Source organism: Notolepis coatsorum, assembly GCF_963971535.1.
Source record: "Notolepis coatsorum genome assembly, chromosome: 18".
Taxonomy (NCBI): Eukaryota; Metazoa; Chordata; class Actinopteri; order Aulopiformes; family Paralepididae; genus Notolepis; species Notolepis coatsorum.
Genome location: NC_140182.1, coordinates 21,542,328 through 21,556,803, shown reverse-complemented (window position 1 = coordinate 21,556,803; position 14,476 = coordinate 21,542,328). Strand labels below are relative to the sequence as shown.

At 43.1% G+C, this 14,476-nt stretch overlaps 1 protein-coding gene across 2 annotated transcripts in view; it reads right to left on the bottom strand.

Annotated features, from left to right (window-relative positions):
- The window catches only part of LOC311244682 (casein kinase I-like), a 40,634-nt gene that overhangs the window by 13,944 nt on the left and 12,214 nt on the right, over positions 1-14,476 (bottom strand). For both annotated transcript variants that reach the window (XM_084334318.1, XM_084334319.1), the window contains exons 3-8: positions 10,163-10,203; positions 9,767-9,836; positions 4,629-4,780; positions 3,203-3,437; positions 1,350-1,435; positions 96-180 (exon numbers count right to left, since the gene is read on the bottom strand). In XM_084334318.1, coding sequence (XP_084190444.1) covers positions 96-180; positions 1,350-1,435; positions 3,203-3,437; positions 4,629-4,780; positions 9,767-9,836; positions 10,163-10,203 — 669 coding nt within the window. The remainder of the gene's footprint in view (positions 1-95; positions 181-1,349; positions 1,436-3,202; positions 3,438-4,628; positions 4,781-9,766; positions 9,837-10,162; positions 10,204-14,476) is intronic.

The window sequence follows — 14,476 nt, the reverse complement described above, 5'->3', positions numbered from 1 at the left end:
TCCAGGTTGTGCCGAGAAGAAAATACTCATTATAAAAAAAGAAAGAGAAAAGAAACAGGATATATTGGTATGTGTACCGACAGACTGACAGGTACCTGGGTAGTTTTCACAGAGGACCTCGACGGCTGTGCTCCGCTTAGTCTCGCCGATCTTCTGGTAGCGTTCTTTAAGAGTCTCAGCCTGTGGGAAGATGGCCTCAGTTAACCCTTTCACTGCCACACGACAGCCGGTTAACCCTTTCACTGACAATACAGAAGGTTAGCCCTTTACTATCCGCGGAGCTAATGATGCTAATGATGGAGCATCACCGTCGGTTGTGTGATAGTAAAGGGTTAACCTTCTGTCGTGTGGCAGTGAAAGGGTTAAAACACAGTCCTCTTACTCTTACTCTTTTCAATCCACAGTAACATTGTAAGTTGTAATGGAAACACTGCATGTGCTCTCCCTTGCAAAAGAGATTTTGTATCTCAAATGGGACTTCCTGGTTAAATACAATTTAAAAAAATGTAAATTACATTATTGAATTCACATGTGTCTCTTTAGCGATTGGCTTGTGTGTTTATTTGCATATTGGGGGAAGTGAGATCCAATCACAAGTAGGGCTGACCCCGATTAGTTGAATAGTCGACTAATCGATTGAAAGGAGCCGTAGTCGACTGCCAAAAAATATATATATATATATATATATATATATATATATATATATATATATATATATATATATATATATATATATGTATAGTAATTGTTTTTTTATTATTATTATTCTTTCCAAAAGCAAAGAGGCCTAGAAGCGTGGCTAACGCTAATGGCATGCATACCAGAGGCTAACTGCCTAAGAAAACACTGAAGGCACTGAAAAAGGATTTCACCCATCTAATGAACACACGAGAGTAGACAAATATCAAGATGTATCCATCAGTGGACCAATTGCCTGCTTTATCAGAGGACAAGGAGCCTTCAGTCGACTCCTTCAGACATTCAGACATTTCCCACAGCCCAAATGAAAAAAAGAAAAAAATATATATATATTTATACTTTTATTTATATATTTCTTTTTGCATTCAGGGGGGTAGTCGACTATCGGCCAATCAAAGTCGACTGTGCAAATCCAAAGGGACAGCCCTAATCACAAGTGGTCTCTCTGATGCCCGGTGTGAACAGACATCCATCTCACCTGGATCTAGACACAATCTGGATATAGGTCTGAACAGAGTCAATGTGTCGACTAGTCACCTAGCAGTCTAACTAGTCAATGAGCCAATGTTTGAAAGGTTTGAGAACCACTGGACTAGTCCACGGAACCCCTAAAGAATAGTGTAAAACCATGGAAGGACAAGCTCCCATACCTTGAGTCCTTGCCAAGGAAGACTCCCCCTTAACAGATACATCAACATGTGTCCTAAGGCTTCTAGGTCGTCACGCCGGCTTTGCTCTGAAACATTCACAGACAGTGCAGATGGATTACAATGCAGAACAGTCAGGCATAGAGGTTAAGATGAATACAACTGCTTTACCTTTCCCTAGGTGGGTACTGATGGACATGTTACCTTTCCCTAGGTGGGTACTGATGGACATGTTACCTTTCCCTAGGTGGGTACTGATGGACACCTTACCTTTCCCTAGGTGAGTACTGATGGACACCTTACCTTTCCCTAGGTGGGTACTGATGGACACCTTACCTTTCCCTAGGTGAGTACTGATGGACAGCTTACCTTTCCCTAGGTGAGTACTGATGGACACCTTACCTTTCCCTAGGTGGGTACTGATGGACACCTTACCTTTCCCTAGGTGAGTACTGATGGACATGTTACCTTTCCCTAGGTGAGTCCAGATGGACACCTTACCTTTCCCTAAGTGAGTACTGATGGACATCCTACCTTTCCCTAGGTGAGTACTGATGGACACCTTACCTTTCCCTAGGTGAGTACTGATGGACATGTTACCTTTCCCTAGGTGAGTCCTGATGGACACCTTACCTTTCCCTAGGTGAGTACTGATGGACATCCTACCTTTCCCTAGGTGGGTACTGATGGACACCTTACCTTTCCCTAGGTGAGTACTGATGGACATGTTACCTTTCCCTAGGTGAGTACTGATGGACATGTTACCTTTCCCTAGGTGAGTCCTGATGGACACCTTACATTTCCCTAAGTGAGTACTGATGGACATCCTACCTTTCCCTAGGTGAGTACTGATGGACACCTTACCTTTCCCTAGGTGAGTACTGATGGACATCCTACCTTTCCCTAGGTGGGTACTGATGGACATCCTACCTTTCCCTAGGTGGGTACTGATGGACATCCTACCTTTCCCTAGGTGGGTACTGATGGACACCTTACCTTTCCCTAGGTGAGTACTGATGGACACCTTACCTTTCCCTAGGTGAGTACTGATGGACATCCTACCTTTCCCTAGGTGAGTACTGATGGACATCCTACCTTTCCCTAGGTGAGTACTGATGGACACCTTACCTTTCCCTAAGTGAGTACTGATGGGACACCTTACCTTTCCCTAGGTGGGTAATGATGGGCATGTTACCTTTCCCTAGGTGGGTACTGATGGACATCCTACCTTTCCCTAGGTGGGTACCGATGGACACCTTACCTTTCCCTAGGTGAGTACTGATGGGACACCTTACCTTTCCCTAGGTGAGTACTGATGGACACCTTACCTTTCCCTAGGTGAGTCCTGATGGACACCTTACCTTTCCCTAGGTGAGTACTGATGGACATCCTACCTTTCCCTAGGTGAGTACTGATGGACATCCTACCTTTCCCTAGGTGGGTACTGATGGACACCTTACCTTTCCCTAGGTGAGTACTGATGGACATGTTACCTTTCCCTAGGTGAGTCCTGATGGACACCTTACCTTTCCCTAAGTGAGTACTGATGGACATCCTACCTTTCCCTAGGTGAGTACTGATGGACACCTTACCTTTCCCTAGGTGAGTACTGATGGACATCCTACCTTTCCCTAGGTGGGTACTGATGGACATCCTACCTTTCCCTAGGTGGGTACTGATGGACACCTTACCTTTCCCTAGGTGAGTACTGATGGACATCCTACCTTTCCCTAGGTGAGTACTGATGGACATCCTACCTTTCCCTAGGTGGGTACTGATGGACATCCTACCTTTCCCTAGGTGAGTACTGATGGACACCTTACCTTTCCCTAGGTGAGTACTGATGGACATCCTACCTTTCCCTAGGTGGGTACTGATGGACATGTAGCGGGCCGTGCCAGTGAGGCTCTTGTGCTCGCGGTAGGGGATGTGTTTCTTGGTCTCGGGGTCGATGTACTCCTTGGCCAGGCCGAAGTCGATGATGTGGATGATGTGGTCCTTCTTGTTCCCCTGGAGCCCGATGAGGAAGTTCTCTGGCTTCACGTCTCTGTAGATGAGGTTTTTGGAATGGACATACTCCATCCTAGAGAGCTGGAGCGGGACAAATTATAATAATAATACAAACAATTATTATATATATATATATATATATATAATATGGCAGGTTCTAGGGATGAACAATTCATCAAAATTGTATAAAAAATCTAAATAATGGCCTAGCGCAATATTCACATCGCAGGACATATTTTTTGGATCAGATATCATTTTCCTTAATGTTTCCAGGCCATGTAGGCCGTAAGGTGAAGGCTGTATCGTTTCATCCCGTTCCCACCTCAGCGGACTATGCAATTTTCACTCTGGGTGAAAGATATATTGGTGTAGATTTAGGAATAAATCCTGCCCGTTTTGCGCAATCCTCATTTTAAAGTCGGGACTAGATCTTTCCTCGCGAACGGATACTTGGTCACAGAATAGTTTTATTTTACTTAATTGGTGCGAGTTTTGTCACGTATCTTGCGCTCGACCAATAGCAGCTCTCTTTGTTGCCAAGTTACAGACCACAATACATTTGTGTAAACAGTAACGTGACGTTAGCATGTCATCCACGGAGTACATCTCGATGAAAATGGAGAAAAAACACATTCTAACGTTCGCAAAATATGTTTCTAAACAATGTTATATGCATAGACGCTACTTGCTAGGCAAATACCAATTTGCTGCATGCATCACGGATTGTGTGTTTATGGAGGCTAGAGACGTTTTCACAGCATGTGCAATGCTGTGTTGTTGGTGTAGAGAGAAGGGGATATGATTTAAATGTATAGTTAATAACACGTACATTGTGGCAAGTAGCGTATATGCATATAACATTGTTTAGAAACCTATTTTGTGAACGTTAGAATGTGTTTTTTGTCCATTTTCATCGAGATGTACTCCGTGGATGACATGCTAATGTCACTTTACGTGGTCTTGGCAACAAAGAGAGCTGCTATTGGTCGAGCGCAAGATACGCGACAAAACTCGCACCAATTACATCAAATAAAACTATGCGGTGGTGACCGGTTTAGCCCAGAGTGAAAATTGTGTAGTCCGCCACGGTGGGAACGAGAATAGTCTTCTAGCCACTTCTCACCTTACGGCCTAATGGTTTTCCATGACCGTATTAACCCCCGAAATGGTTCCAAAAGGCAAAACAGAAAATAAGTAAATACAGCCTGGTAATAAAGGATGTTTGAGGAGCGCAGGTACGACCCGACGACACAACCTCCAACACACACTGACCAGCTGAATGGCGATCATTAAGACGGTCTTCAGGGAGAAGGTTCTGTCACACAGGTCAAACAGGTCCTCCAGGCTGGGACCCAGGAGCTCCAGCACCATGGCGTTGTATTTACCACACGGGCCGAAGTAGTGGACCTGGGGGAGCCCCTCCACTGAGAGCACAGAGAGGTCAAACACAGAAGTGAGACATTACAGTAGGACTCTTCTGGAGAGCGTGGTCCTTGATAGACAGAAAGACATTAACTCATTGAACGCCAAAAACGAGTATACTTGTTTCTGTCGCCCATGCGTTAACCGCCAAACGCGAGTATACTCGTCTTTTTTTTTTTTTTTTTTTTTTTTTTTTTTAATTGTATCATACTAAACAGTCCCGCCCGGCCTTGTGTGCGATACTGCCTGGTAGTGGTAACCCTAACATAATTAGAATTTAAATGACGATCAAATCCCGGTGGCAGTATCGAATCCCGGTGGCAGTATCGCCTACCTTTTGAACTGGGCTAGTTTCCTGTGGGGGGGGGGCTTTGCTCACTCACGGCTGGCCACAGTAGTAGCCGCTAGCCTGCGAACTGCCTCTGCAATTGCGAGCGAACTATTGGAGATTATTATGAAGAGGACAAAACGATCACACTTATGGATGATAAGGTGCGTTTTCACCAGACTACATTGGACTCGGCACGTTCGGCAATGGTGATCGCCTAGAGCGAACTATTGGAGATTATTATGAAGAGGACAAATGCCCCAAATGGTGAATAGAACCATTCTATGTAAGGCCTCGGTTTACCTTTGACCTGGAAATAATATAGGTGTCAGGCGAGCAACCCGCACGAAATGAGCATGCTGCAGCTGCACGCAAAACACGTAATACTGGATTATTTTGAAACGGGTTTGTTCCCTGTTGGAGTATAAATATTGCCTTTCAAATGAGCCATACTATTGTCTCCATAGCTATAATATAGAATATACGATGGGTCTGCAAAAATTGAAAATGGTCAAAAACGCTGGCGCCAGGGAGTACAGATGGAAAAACAGATTGGCAGTCAATGAGTTAATGAATGACGGAAGGAAGGAAGGAAGGAAGGAAGGAAGGTAGAAAGGAAGGTAGAAAGGAAGGTAGAAAGGAAGGTAGAAAGGAAGGTAGAAAGGAAGGTAGAAAGGAAGGAAGGAAGAAAGGAAGGAAGGAAGGAAGGAAGGAAGGAAGGAAGGAAGGAAGGAAGGAAGGAAGAAAGGAAGGAAGGAAGGAAGGAAGGAAGGAAGGAAGGAAGGAAGGAAGGAAGGAAGGAAGGAAGGAAGGAAGGAAGGAAGGAAGGAAGGAAGGAAGGAAGGATGGTAGGAAGGAAGGAAGGAAGGATGTCAGGAAGGAAGGAAGGAAGGAATGATGGAAGGTAGAAAGGAATGAAGGAAGGAAAGATGGTAGGAAGGAAGGAAGGAAGGAAGGAAGGAAGGAAGGAAGGAAGGAAGGAAGTCAAAAAGGAAGGACTGAAGGAAGGTAGAAAGGAAGAAAGGGATGAAGAAAGGAATGAAGGAAGGAAGGATGGTATGAAGGAAGGATGGCAGGAAGGAAGGATGGCAGGAAGGAAGGAAGGAATGAAGGTAGGAAGGAAGAAATGAAGGTAGGAAGGAAGGAAGGAAGGAATGTAAGAAGGTAGGAAGGTGGTTAGGGTGGTAAAGGTGGTAAGGGCGGTTAGGGTTCAGGTAGTTAGGGTGGTTAGGGTTGGGGTGGTATGGGTGGTAGGAGTGGTTAGGGTTGGGGTGGTAGGAGTGGTTAGGGTTGGGGTGGTAGGAGTGGTTAGGGTTGGGGTGGTATGGGTGGTAGGAGTGGTTAGGGTTGGTATGGGTGGTAGGAGTGGTTAGGGTTGGTATGGGTGGTAGGAGTGGTTAGGGTTGGTATGGGTGGTAGGAATGGTTAGGGTTGGGTGCAGGGCTCGAAATTAACATTTCTACTTGGTAGCACTGGTGCTCCCAACTTCAAAAAGTTGGGAGCACCAGCAAAAATGTAGGAGCACCCACCAAAATGTAAGGAGCACCAACAATATATATGTAATATATTTTTTGTATTGATAAAAAAACGACAATATAACACCGTACTGTAATTAGGCATGTGCCGGTATGACATTTTGAAGGTATGATAACCTTGGGCAAAAATACCCCAGTTCACGGTATATGGTAAAAAATATATATATTTCCCATTGAACAAAACTTCTTTTATTACAGTGCACAACCCAGCTTTTCTGTAAGTGTTTATAATGTGTGAAGACTGTCTGTATTACACACAGAGGGAACTGTCTGACCACTTTCAAACTAAGTAAAGAATAAAAAATACTTCCAAATAAACTTTCATGATTATGAATAGGCTACATGTCAAAAGGGCAATACATTTTGTTAATGTAATGTAATCTATTTGCACAGATGTATGTTATATAGACTATTCTTACTGGATTAAACATACATTTAAACAATTCATCTTTTGTGGAAGATCAACAACTCTAACAACCACCCACGGAACTATGTGTTGGGGATAAGGGTTCCGCACGGACCATATTGTTTGTTACTTTCCTGTCAGCACACTAGCTCAACGTCAACAGAGTTTAACATTAATAAATGTTTAGCGTCGTCTTTTGACATCCCGCCTCAGACTCCTATCCTTCTCATGATTATGAATATGTAACGGAACGTAGGCCAATCTCGCTCACGTTAGTCGACCGAATGAACGGGTTGGTATGGCCATTGCGGAGAGAGGAGGTCGCACCAGAACAATTATTTGCACTCGCACGAATGCTCCCAATTATATTTTGAGGTCGCACAGATACAATTTCGGTCGCATATGCGACTAATTCGGTCACAATGTCTAGCCCTGGTTGGGTGGTATGGGTGGTAGGAGTGGTTAAGGTTGGGGTGGTAGGAGTGGTTAGGGTTGTGGTGGTAGGAGTGGTTAGGGTTGGGGTGGTAGGAGTGATTAGGGTTTGGGTGGTAGGAGTGGTTAGGGTTGGGGTGGTAGGAGTGGTTAGGGTTGGTATGGGTGGTAGGAGTGGTTAGGGTTGGGGTGGTAGGAGTGGTTAGGGTTGGGGTGGTATGGGTGGTAGGAGTGGTTAGGGTTGGGGTGGTAGGATTGATTGATAGAAAATTTGCAGAATGGGTACAATACAGTACGGCTCAATACACACAATTGTTAAGGGGATGCAGACCAGAGAAAGACTTTCGTCTTGTTTACATCAGGGTCCCCCATTTTCAATTCATCATAACATATATGACATACAGATAGACAGTACTGCTACATCTATACATTTATGACATACCAGATTTACAAATACAGTACTGTTTGTGATACAAAAAGTTTAAAAAAGAGAGTATATACATTTGACGAAGAAACTGTACATTGGATGAGGTGGGGTGGGGGGTAACTGTACATAGGAGGGGTAATTGGGTAGGTGGGGTGGGGTGGGAGGGGGTAACTGTACATTGAATTATCAACGAAACCTTACTTGGTCCCAAGAAGAGGGTCTTGTGTATTATTGGGTTAGGACATTTAATGTACATTGGAGGGGGTTGGGTTAGGACATTTACAGGGGCCAGTTTCGAATTGCAGTCTCCCGTAGGTGCTCCTTGAAAGTGGTTTTAAAAGTGGGTAGTGATTCACATTCCTTTACAGCTGTAGGTAGGGCGTTCCACATTGATGTGGCATAATTGCGAAACGTGTTTAGTCCCTTGTTTGAGCCGAATCTGGGTTTAACATGATTTGTGGAGCTCCCTCTGGTGTTGTGGTCGTGGTATTCACTGACCTTTGGAAAGTATTTTGACATGTACATGGGTACCTTAGTCGTGTAGTGTATCTTGTAGACCAGGCCCATTGCAAGTTGCTGTACTCTGTCGTCTACTCTAAGCCATCCTAGGTTGTCAAAGTGGGCAGGGGTGAGGTGGGTTCTAGGAGTACGGTTAAGCAGTAGTCTGACCAGTTTGTTTTGTGATGTTTGTAATCTTGTTTTTAGCGCCTTTGAGGTGCTTTGGTACCATGAGGTGCAAGCATAGTCATAGTACCCTTGAATGAGTGCTCCTGCCAGAGTCTTCAGGGTATTCTTGTTTACCAGAGAGGAGATCCGGTACAAGAATCTAGTTTGTTGGTTGACTTTTTTTATTACATTGGATGCCATTTTGTCACAGGAAAGATTCGCCTCTAGGATGGAACCTAGGTATATAATTTCATCTTTCCTTGTGACAATATTGTCACCCACTGTAACTGAGAAGCCGTTTGCATAAATTAGGAACAGTAGCGGTCCTAGTATGCTTCCTTGTGGAACACCACAGCTCACTGGGGGGGGGGGGGGGGGGGGGGTAGGGTACCATTTACCTCCACCATCTGTTCTCTCGCCTCCAGGTAGGATTGCATCCAGCTCACTGATAAGACTATCAATACCAATTGCTTTTAGCTTGTCAATCAGAATGGAGTGATTGACAGTGTCGAAGGCCTTTTGTAGGTCCAGCATGACCATGCTGCAGTATTTGCCCGCGTCCACCTCTTGTTTGATGTGGTCGTTCAAATAGAGAAGGCATGTGTCAGTGGAGTGGGATGTTCTGAAGCCAGATTGGAATTCGAAGATTAGATTATTTTCTGCGAGGTACTTTTCGACCTGTTCGTATAAAAATGACTTTCGAGATGGAGGTAAGAATAGAAACAGGGCGGTAGTTGCCTGGGTCTAATTTGCTGCCATTTTTGTGCAGGGGGGTTACTCTCGCAATTTTTAAGTCTTTGGGTACGTGTCCCTGTTTTATGGAGAGGTTTATTATGTGTGTGATGACTGGGGTGATGGCGGCTGCTGAGTCTCTGAGGAATTTGGAGGAGATATTGTCATGGCCAGTGGCCTTGTTAGGTTGGAGGGCGCTCAGTTTTTTGAGTGGTTAGGGTTGGGGTGGTAGGAGTGGTTAGGGTTGGGGTGGTAGGAGTGGTTAGGGTTGGGGTGGTAGGAGTGGTTAGGGTTGGGGTGGTAGGAGTGGTTAGGGTTGGGGTGGTAGAGTGGTTAGGGTTGGGGTGGTAGGAGTGGTTAGGGTTGGGGTGGTAGGAGTGGTTAGGGTTGGGGTGGTAAGAGTGGTTAGGGTTGGGGTGGTAAGAGTGGTTAGGGTTGGGGTGGTAACAGTAGACCTCTCACCTGTGCTGCCCAGTGTTCTATAATAGCGATACTCCAGATGAAGCTGCGGAGCCCGGGACTTCATCGATTCCTACACAGAAGACTCATTCATCAACTTAATGCATCAACACACTGTGAGGAGACTTGGAAACTTATTAGAACTGACTCAGAATCACTGTCTGAGACTTCTGTCAATAAGATTTCATATCAAATGAGGTATCATTTTCATATAGTTCTAATTTGACTAGTAAAGGTACCTAAAGCAGGAAGAATATGAAAAGCGCTGGAGTAAGAGAGGAAACACGGTCAGGAGAGTGAATATAGAAACCTGCTTCACTGTTCAGTGGTTGCAGTGAGAGTTCATCGCAGGGTTAATCACAACAGCACAGCAGCATCTCAGTCATACCAGTCACTTACCAGTTTTATAGCAACATATTCATTGGTGTAGAGGTTTTTACCTGGAAGAGATTAAAAAAGGTCCAGGTCAGGTTCATGTGAGCTTGATTGGATAAGGCTGGTGTCAACAGAGACCAAAGACCAACAAGGTCGCTCAAATCAAGCTATCTGATTGGTCCGTGGTAAATCAGACCATAATATCAGGGCTAGTGATGCACCGATGTGAAATTGTGGCCGATACCGATAACCGATATTAATATTGCTGTTCTGGCCGATACCAATATTTACCGATGTCGATATCTCTGTATAGAAAACACTTTTTTATGATAATCAAATAAAGAGCTATTTTTTTTCTTACTTTTTTTTTTTGTTATATCTGCCCTATCTTGATATCGGACCGATACCGATGTGTAAAAAAACTGCCATATCGGCCGATATTATCGTGCATCACTAATCAGGGCTATGACATCTACTTCCTTTGCACAAGTCGGTATCACTCCACATCTAAAGACAGTATCAGTCCACATCTAAAGAAGACAGTATCACTTGATGAGTTCGAATTTTCGAATAGTGGTGCCAGTCTCCACATTCGATTTTCATGTCAAGAGTTGAAAAATATAATAATTATAATTTTTTTAAGTGAAGCAAACCATTCTTATTTAATACATTTTTATATTTAGAGGCAGCCTAATATTCATAGCCTAATTGATCTAAAAGATGCACATGCTACGGTTTCCGTTTGTTTATTAAAACCGGTTGATAGGCCAACGCAATGCTGTTATTATTGGCTACGATGGTGAATGGTGTCATTGAGCCGATCAACGTTCTGAAGGATTATCTGAAGTGCCTATTTATGTGCAATACCCTTTGATTTTAATGATCCATTCTATTAAAAATAATAACTGAATTAAACTGAAACTGAACATTTTCGAATATTCGGTCCTAAGAATATAGTATATAGACTATTCATATCCCTAGTATCACTCCACATCTAAAGAAGTCAGTATCACTCCACATCAAGTCAGTATCACTCCACGTCTAAAGACAGGAGCTGCAACAGAGAATATCCTCCTTCTGCCGCCATGCAGTTAACATGCAGAGTCAAACACCCTGTACCAGCAGAGAGGAGTGCTGACATAACTGAACAACACTAGGGTTGCCACGGTGATGTGGAATTTCCCATGACTAATAAACTCATGACAACACCGGTATTACCGGTGACACTGGACATTTTACAAGAAGACACTCAATATCTGTAGCGCTCAATTTGATCTCCAACGTTATGCGGCTACATTGATCCGCTGTGTCCGTCGACATGTTTTTGATATGTTTTCAATGATCGGTATCCATTTGTCGGACAGACAGAGTTGACGTTAGGTTCTAATTAAAAAATAAACCAACGGACAGTAATACCTTCAGTCACTTTTCTATCTGTTCATTGACGGACGGACCGATGTAGCTGCAGTCTTATTTAGTGCATCGCTGCAAACATACTGTTGCTGGTCTGGACTGGTCCTCTGAGCTCCGCTCCAGTCAAACATACTGTTGCTGGTTTGGACTGGTCCTCGGAGCTCATCTCCAGTCAAACATACTGTTGCTGGCCTGGTCTGGACTGGTCCTCTGAGCTCCTCTCCTGTCTATTAGAGCCATATGAAATCCGCGATCACGGAATCGCGGAATTGAGCAATAAAAATGGAATCAACTGTAAATAAAAAAATAATAATAATTATAATATTTTTTTTTTTTATGTTGTGGGACTTGTACAGCACTTTGTTCAACTTTGTCAGTGCTGTAAAGTTTAAACCTTTTTAAATCTTAGACAAACAAAACACTTTGCTTTCATGAAATATTGCAAGCCGTCATTTGAGGCTTTATAAAAGCAGCACAATGAATACAAATCTGTCAGTGCCGAGTCCGACCTCATCTTAAATAACAAACAGCATTGCTTGTTGTAGTTAACAAAGAGAGGCAGAGTTGATTTTGCAAAAAAATATATATATATCATTTATATTTTTTAATAATCAAATTTTATTTTCATATTCGAATCCCATGCCCATCGAACGAAGCTTCGAAGTATTTAAGACAGCCCTATTAAATGGACTGTTATATCTTATTAAATTGCGGACATTTATTCATTCCCACTTATTAGACACTATTTCTGATGGTAAAATGAGCGTACAAAGCAAAATACAGAATTCTGAAATATTAAAACGGAAAAAACTGAATTTGGAAAAAAATTTAATGGAATTTGGAAAAAAATAAAACGGATTTCATATGGCTCTACTGTCTATCTGTTGCTGGTCTGGACTGGTCCTCTGAGCTCCTCTCCAGTCGATCTGTTGCTGGTCTGGACTGGTCCTCTGAGCTCCTGTCTATCTGTTGCTGGTCTGGACTGGTCCACTGAGCTCCTCTCCTGTCTATCTGTTGCTGGTCTGGACTGGTCCTTTGAGCTCCTCTCCTGTCTATCTGTTGCTGGTCTGGACTGGTCCTTTGAGCTCCTCTCCTGTCTATCTGTTGCTGGTCTGGACTCTGGACTGGTCCTCTGAGCTCCTCTCCTGTCTATCTGTTGCTGGTCTGGACTGGTCCTCTGAGCTCCTCTCCTGTCTATCTGTTGCTGGTCTGGACTGGTCCTCTGAGCTCCTCTCCTGTCTATCTGTTGCTGGTCTGGACTGGTTCTCTGAGCTCCTATCCTGTTGAGCTTTCGCTGCTGCAGGTTTTAATCCAAAGTATTTCCAAATCCTCCGCTATCGCTGTGTAGTGCATGACCAGCATGCTTTCTACTGCATCTGTCACCGCTGACGTGTCCGTCTGTGTGCATTACATTTAGGCTAAATGGCTAAATAACTACCTACGCTTTGTATTAAACATAATGTTCGATCATATTCCCTGTTTGCAAATCTTATGCAATGCTAGAGACCATAATGCCTGCTAGCATAACATTAGCTCTCTGAAAAAGATGATGCATGCTTTCCACTGCTTCTGTGTGTTGCTTCTGCTAAATGTCTGAGGAACTACATTGCTTGGCAGAAGAATGATATTGTTATGAATAGATTATTGCATTTCTTTTGTCGCTTTAGTTCATGAAACCTTGAATGAATTCATATCGCCATACTTGGTGACCTCTGCTGCGCATGGGGTAGAACTACGCCTCTTAGCTGTGATATAATATAACTACGCCCCTTGATGATGAACTATACTGACCAGAACAAACAGCTCTGAGACTTGTTTTAACACGATGAATTATACTGACCAGAACAAACAGCTCTGTGACTTGTTTTAACATGATGAATTATACTGACCAGAACAAACAGCTCTGTGACTTGTTTTAACATGATGAATTATACTGACCAGAACAAACAGCTCTGTGACTTGTTTTAACATGATGAATTATACTGACCAGAACAAACAGCTCTGTGACTTGTTTTAACATGATGAATTATACTGACCAGAACAAACAGCTCTGTGACTTGTTTTAACATGATGAATTATACTGACCAGAACAAACAGTACTGTGACTTGTTTTAACATGATGAATTATACTGACCAGAACAAACAGCTCTGTGACTTGTTTTAACATGATGAATTATACTGACCAGAACAAACAGTACTGTGACTTGTTTTAACATGATGAATTATACTGACCAGAACAAACAGTACTGTGACTTGTTTTAACACGATGAATTATACTGACCAGAACAAACAGCTCTGTGACTTGTTTTAACATGATGAATTATACTGACCAGAACAAACAGTTCTGGGACTTGTTTTAACATGATGAATTATACTGACCAGAACAAACAGCTCTGTGACTTGTTTTAATGGTCTTTGGACAACAATAGAGTTATCAGACTTCTGGAAAAGGAGCTATAATCTGGCGTTGGCTGGATGAACCAGATTTGTTAGTAGAAGAAATGCATTGTAGGTCTTGGTCTTTTTCGTAGGCTATGTTGACAATAAGAACATTTGTTCACACCAGCCTGATCCTTTAACCATTGAAACACAAGACTAAGGGCTAGATCCACAAAGAATGGATTGCACAGAGCAAGTTGCACCCTTACTTACAATTCATTATGAAATGAAAATGGGGGACCCTGATGTAAACAAGACGAAAGTCTTTCTCTGGTCTGCATCCCCTTAACAATTGTGTGTATTGAGCCGTACTGTATTGTACCCATTCTGCAATCTGTTAATAAAATGTTCATTCAATCAATCAAGATTGATTGATTGAACATTTTATTAACAGATTGCAGAATGGGTACAATACAGTATGGTCAATACACACAATTGTGGCACACATGTTATGGAACAGAACAGAACAGAGACATCATACCAGCT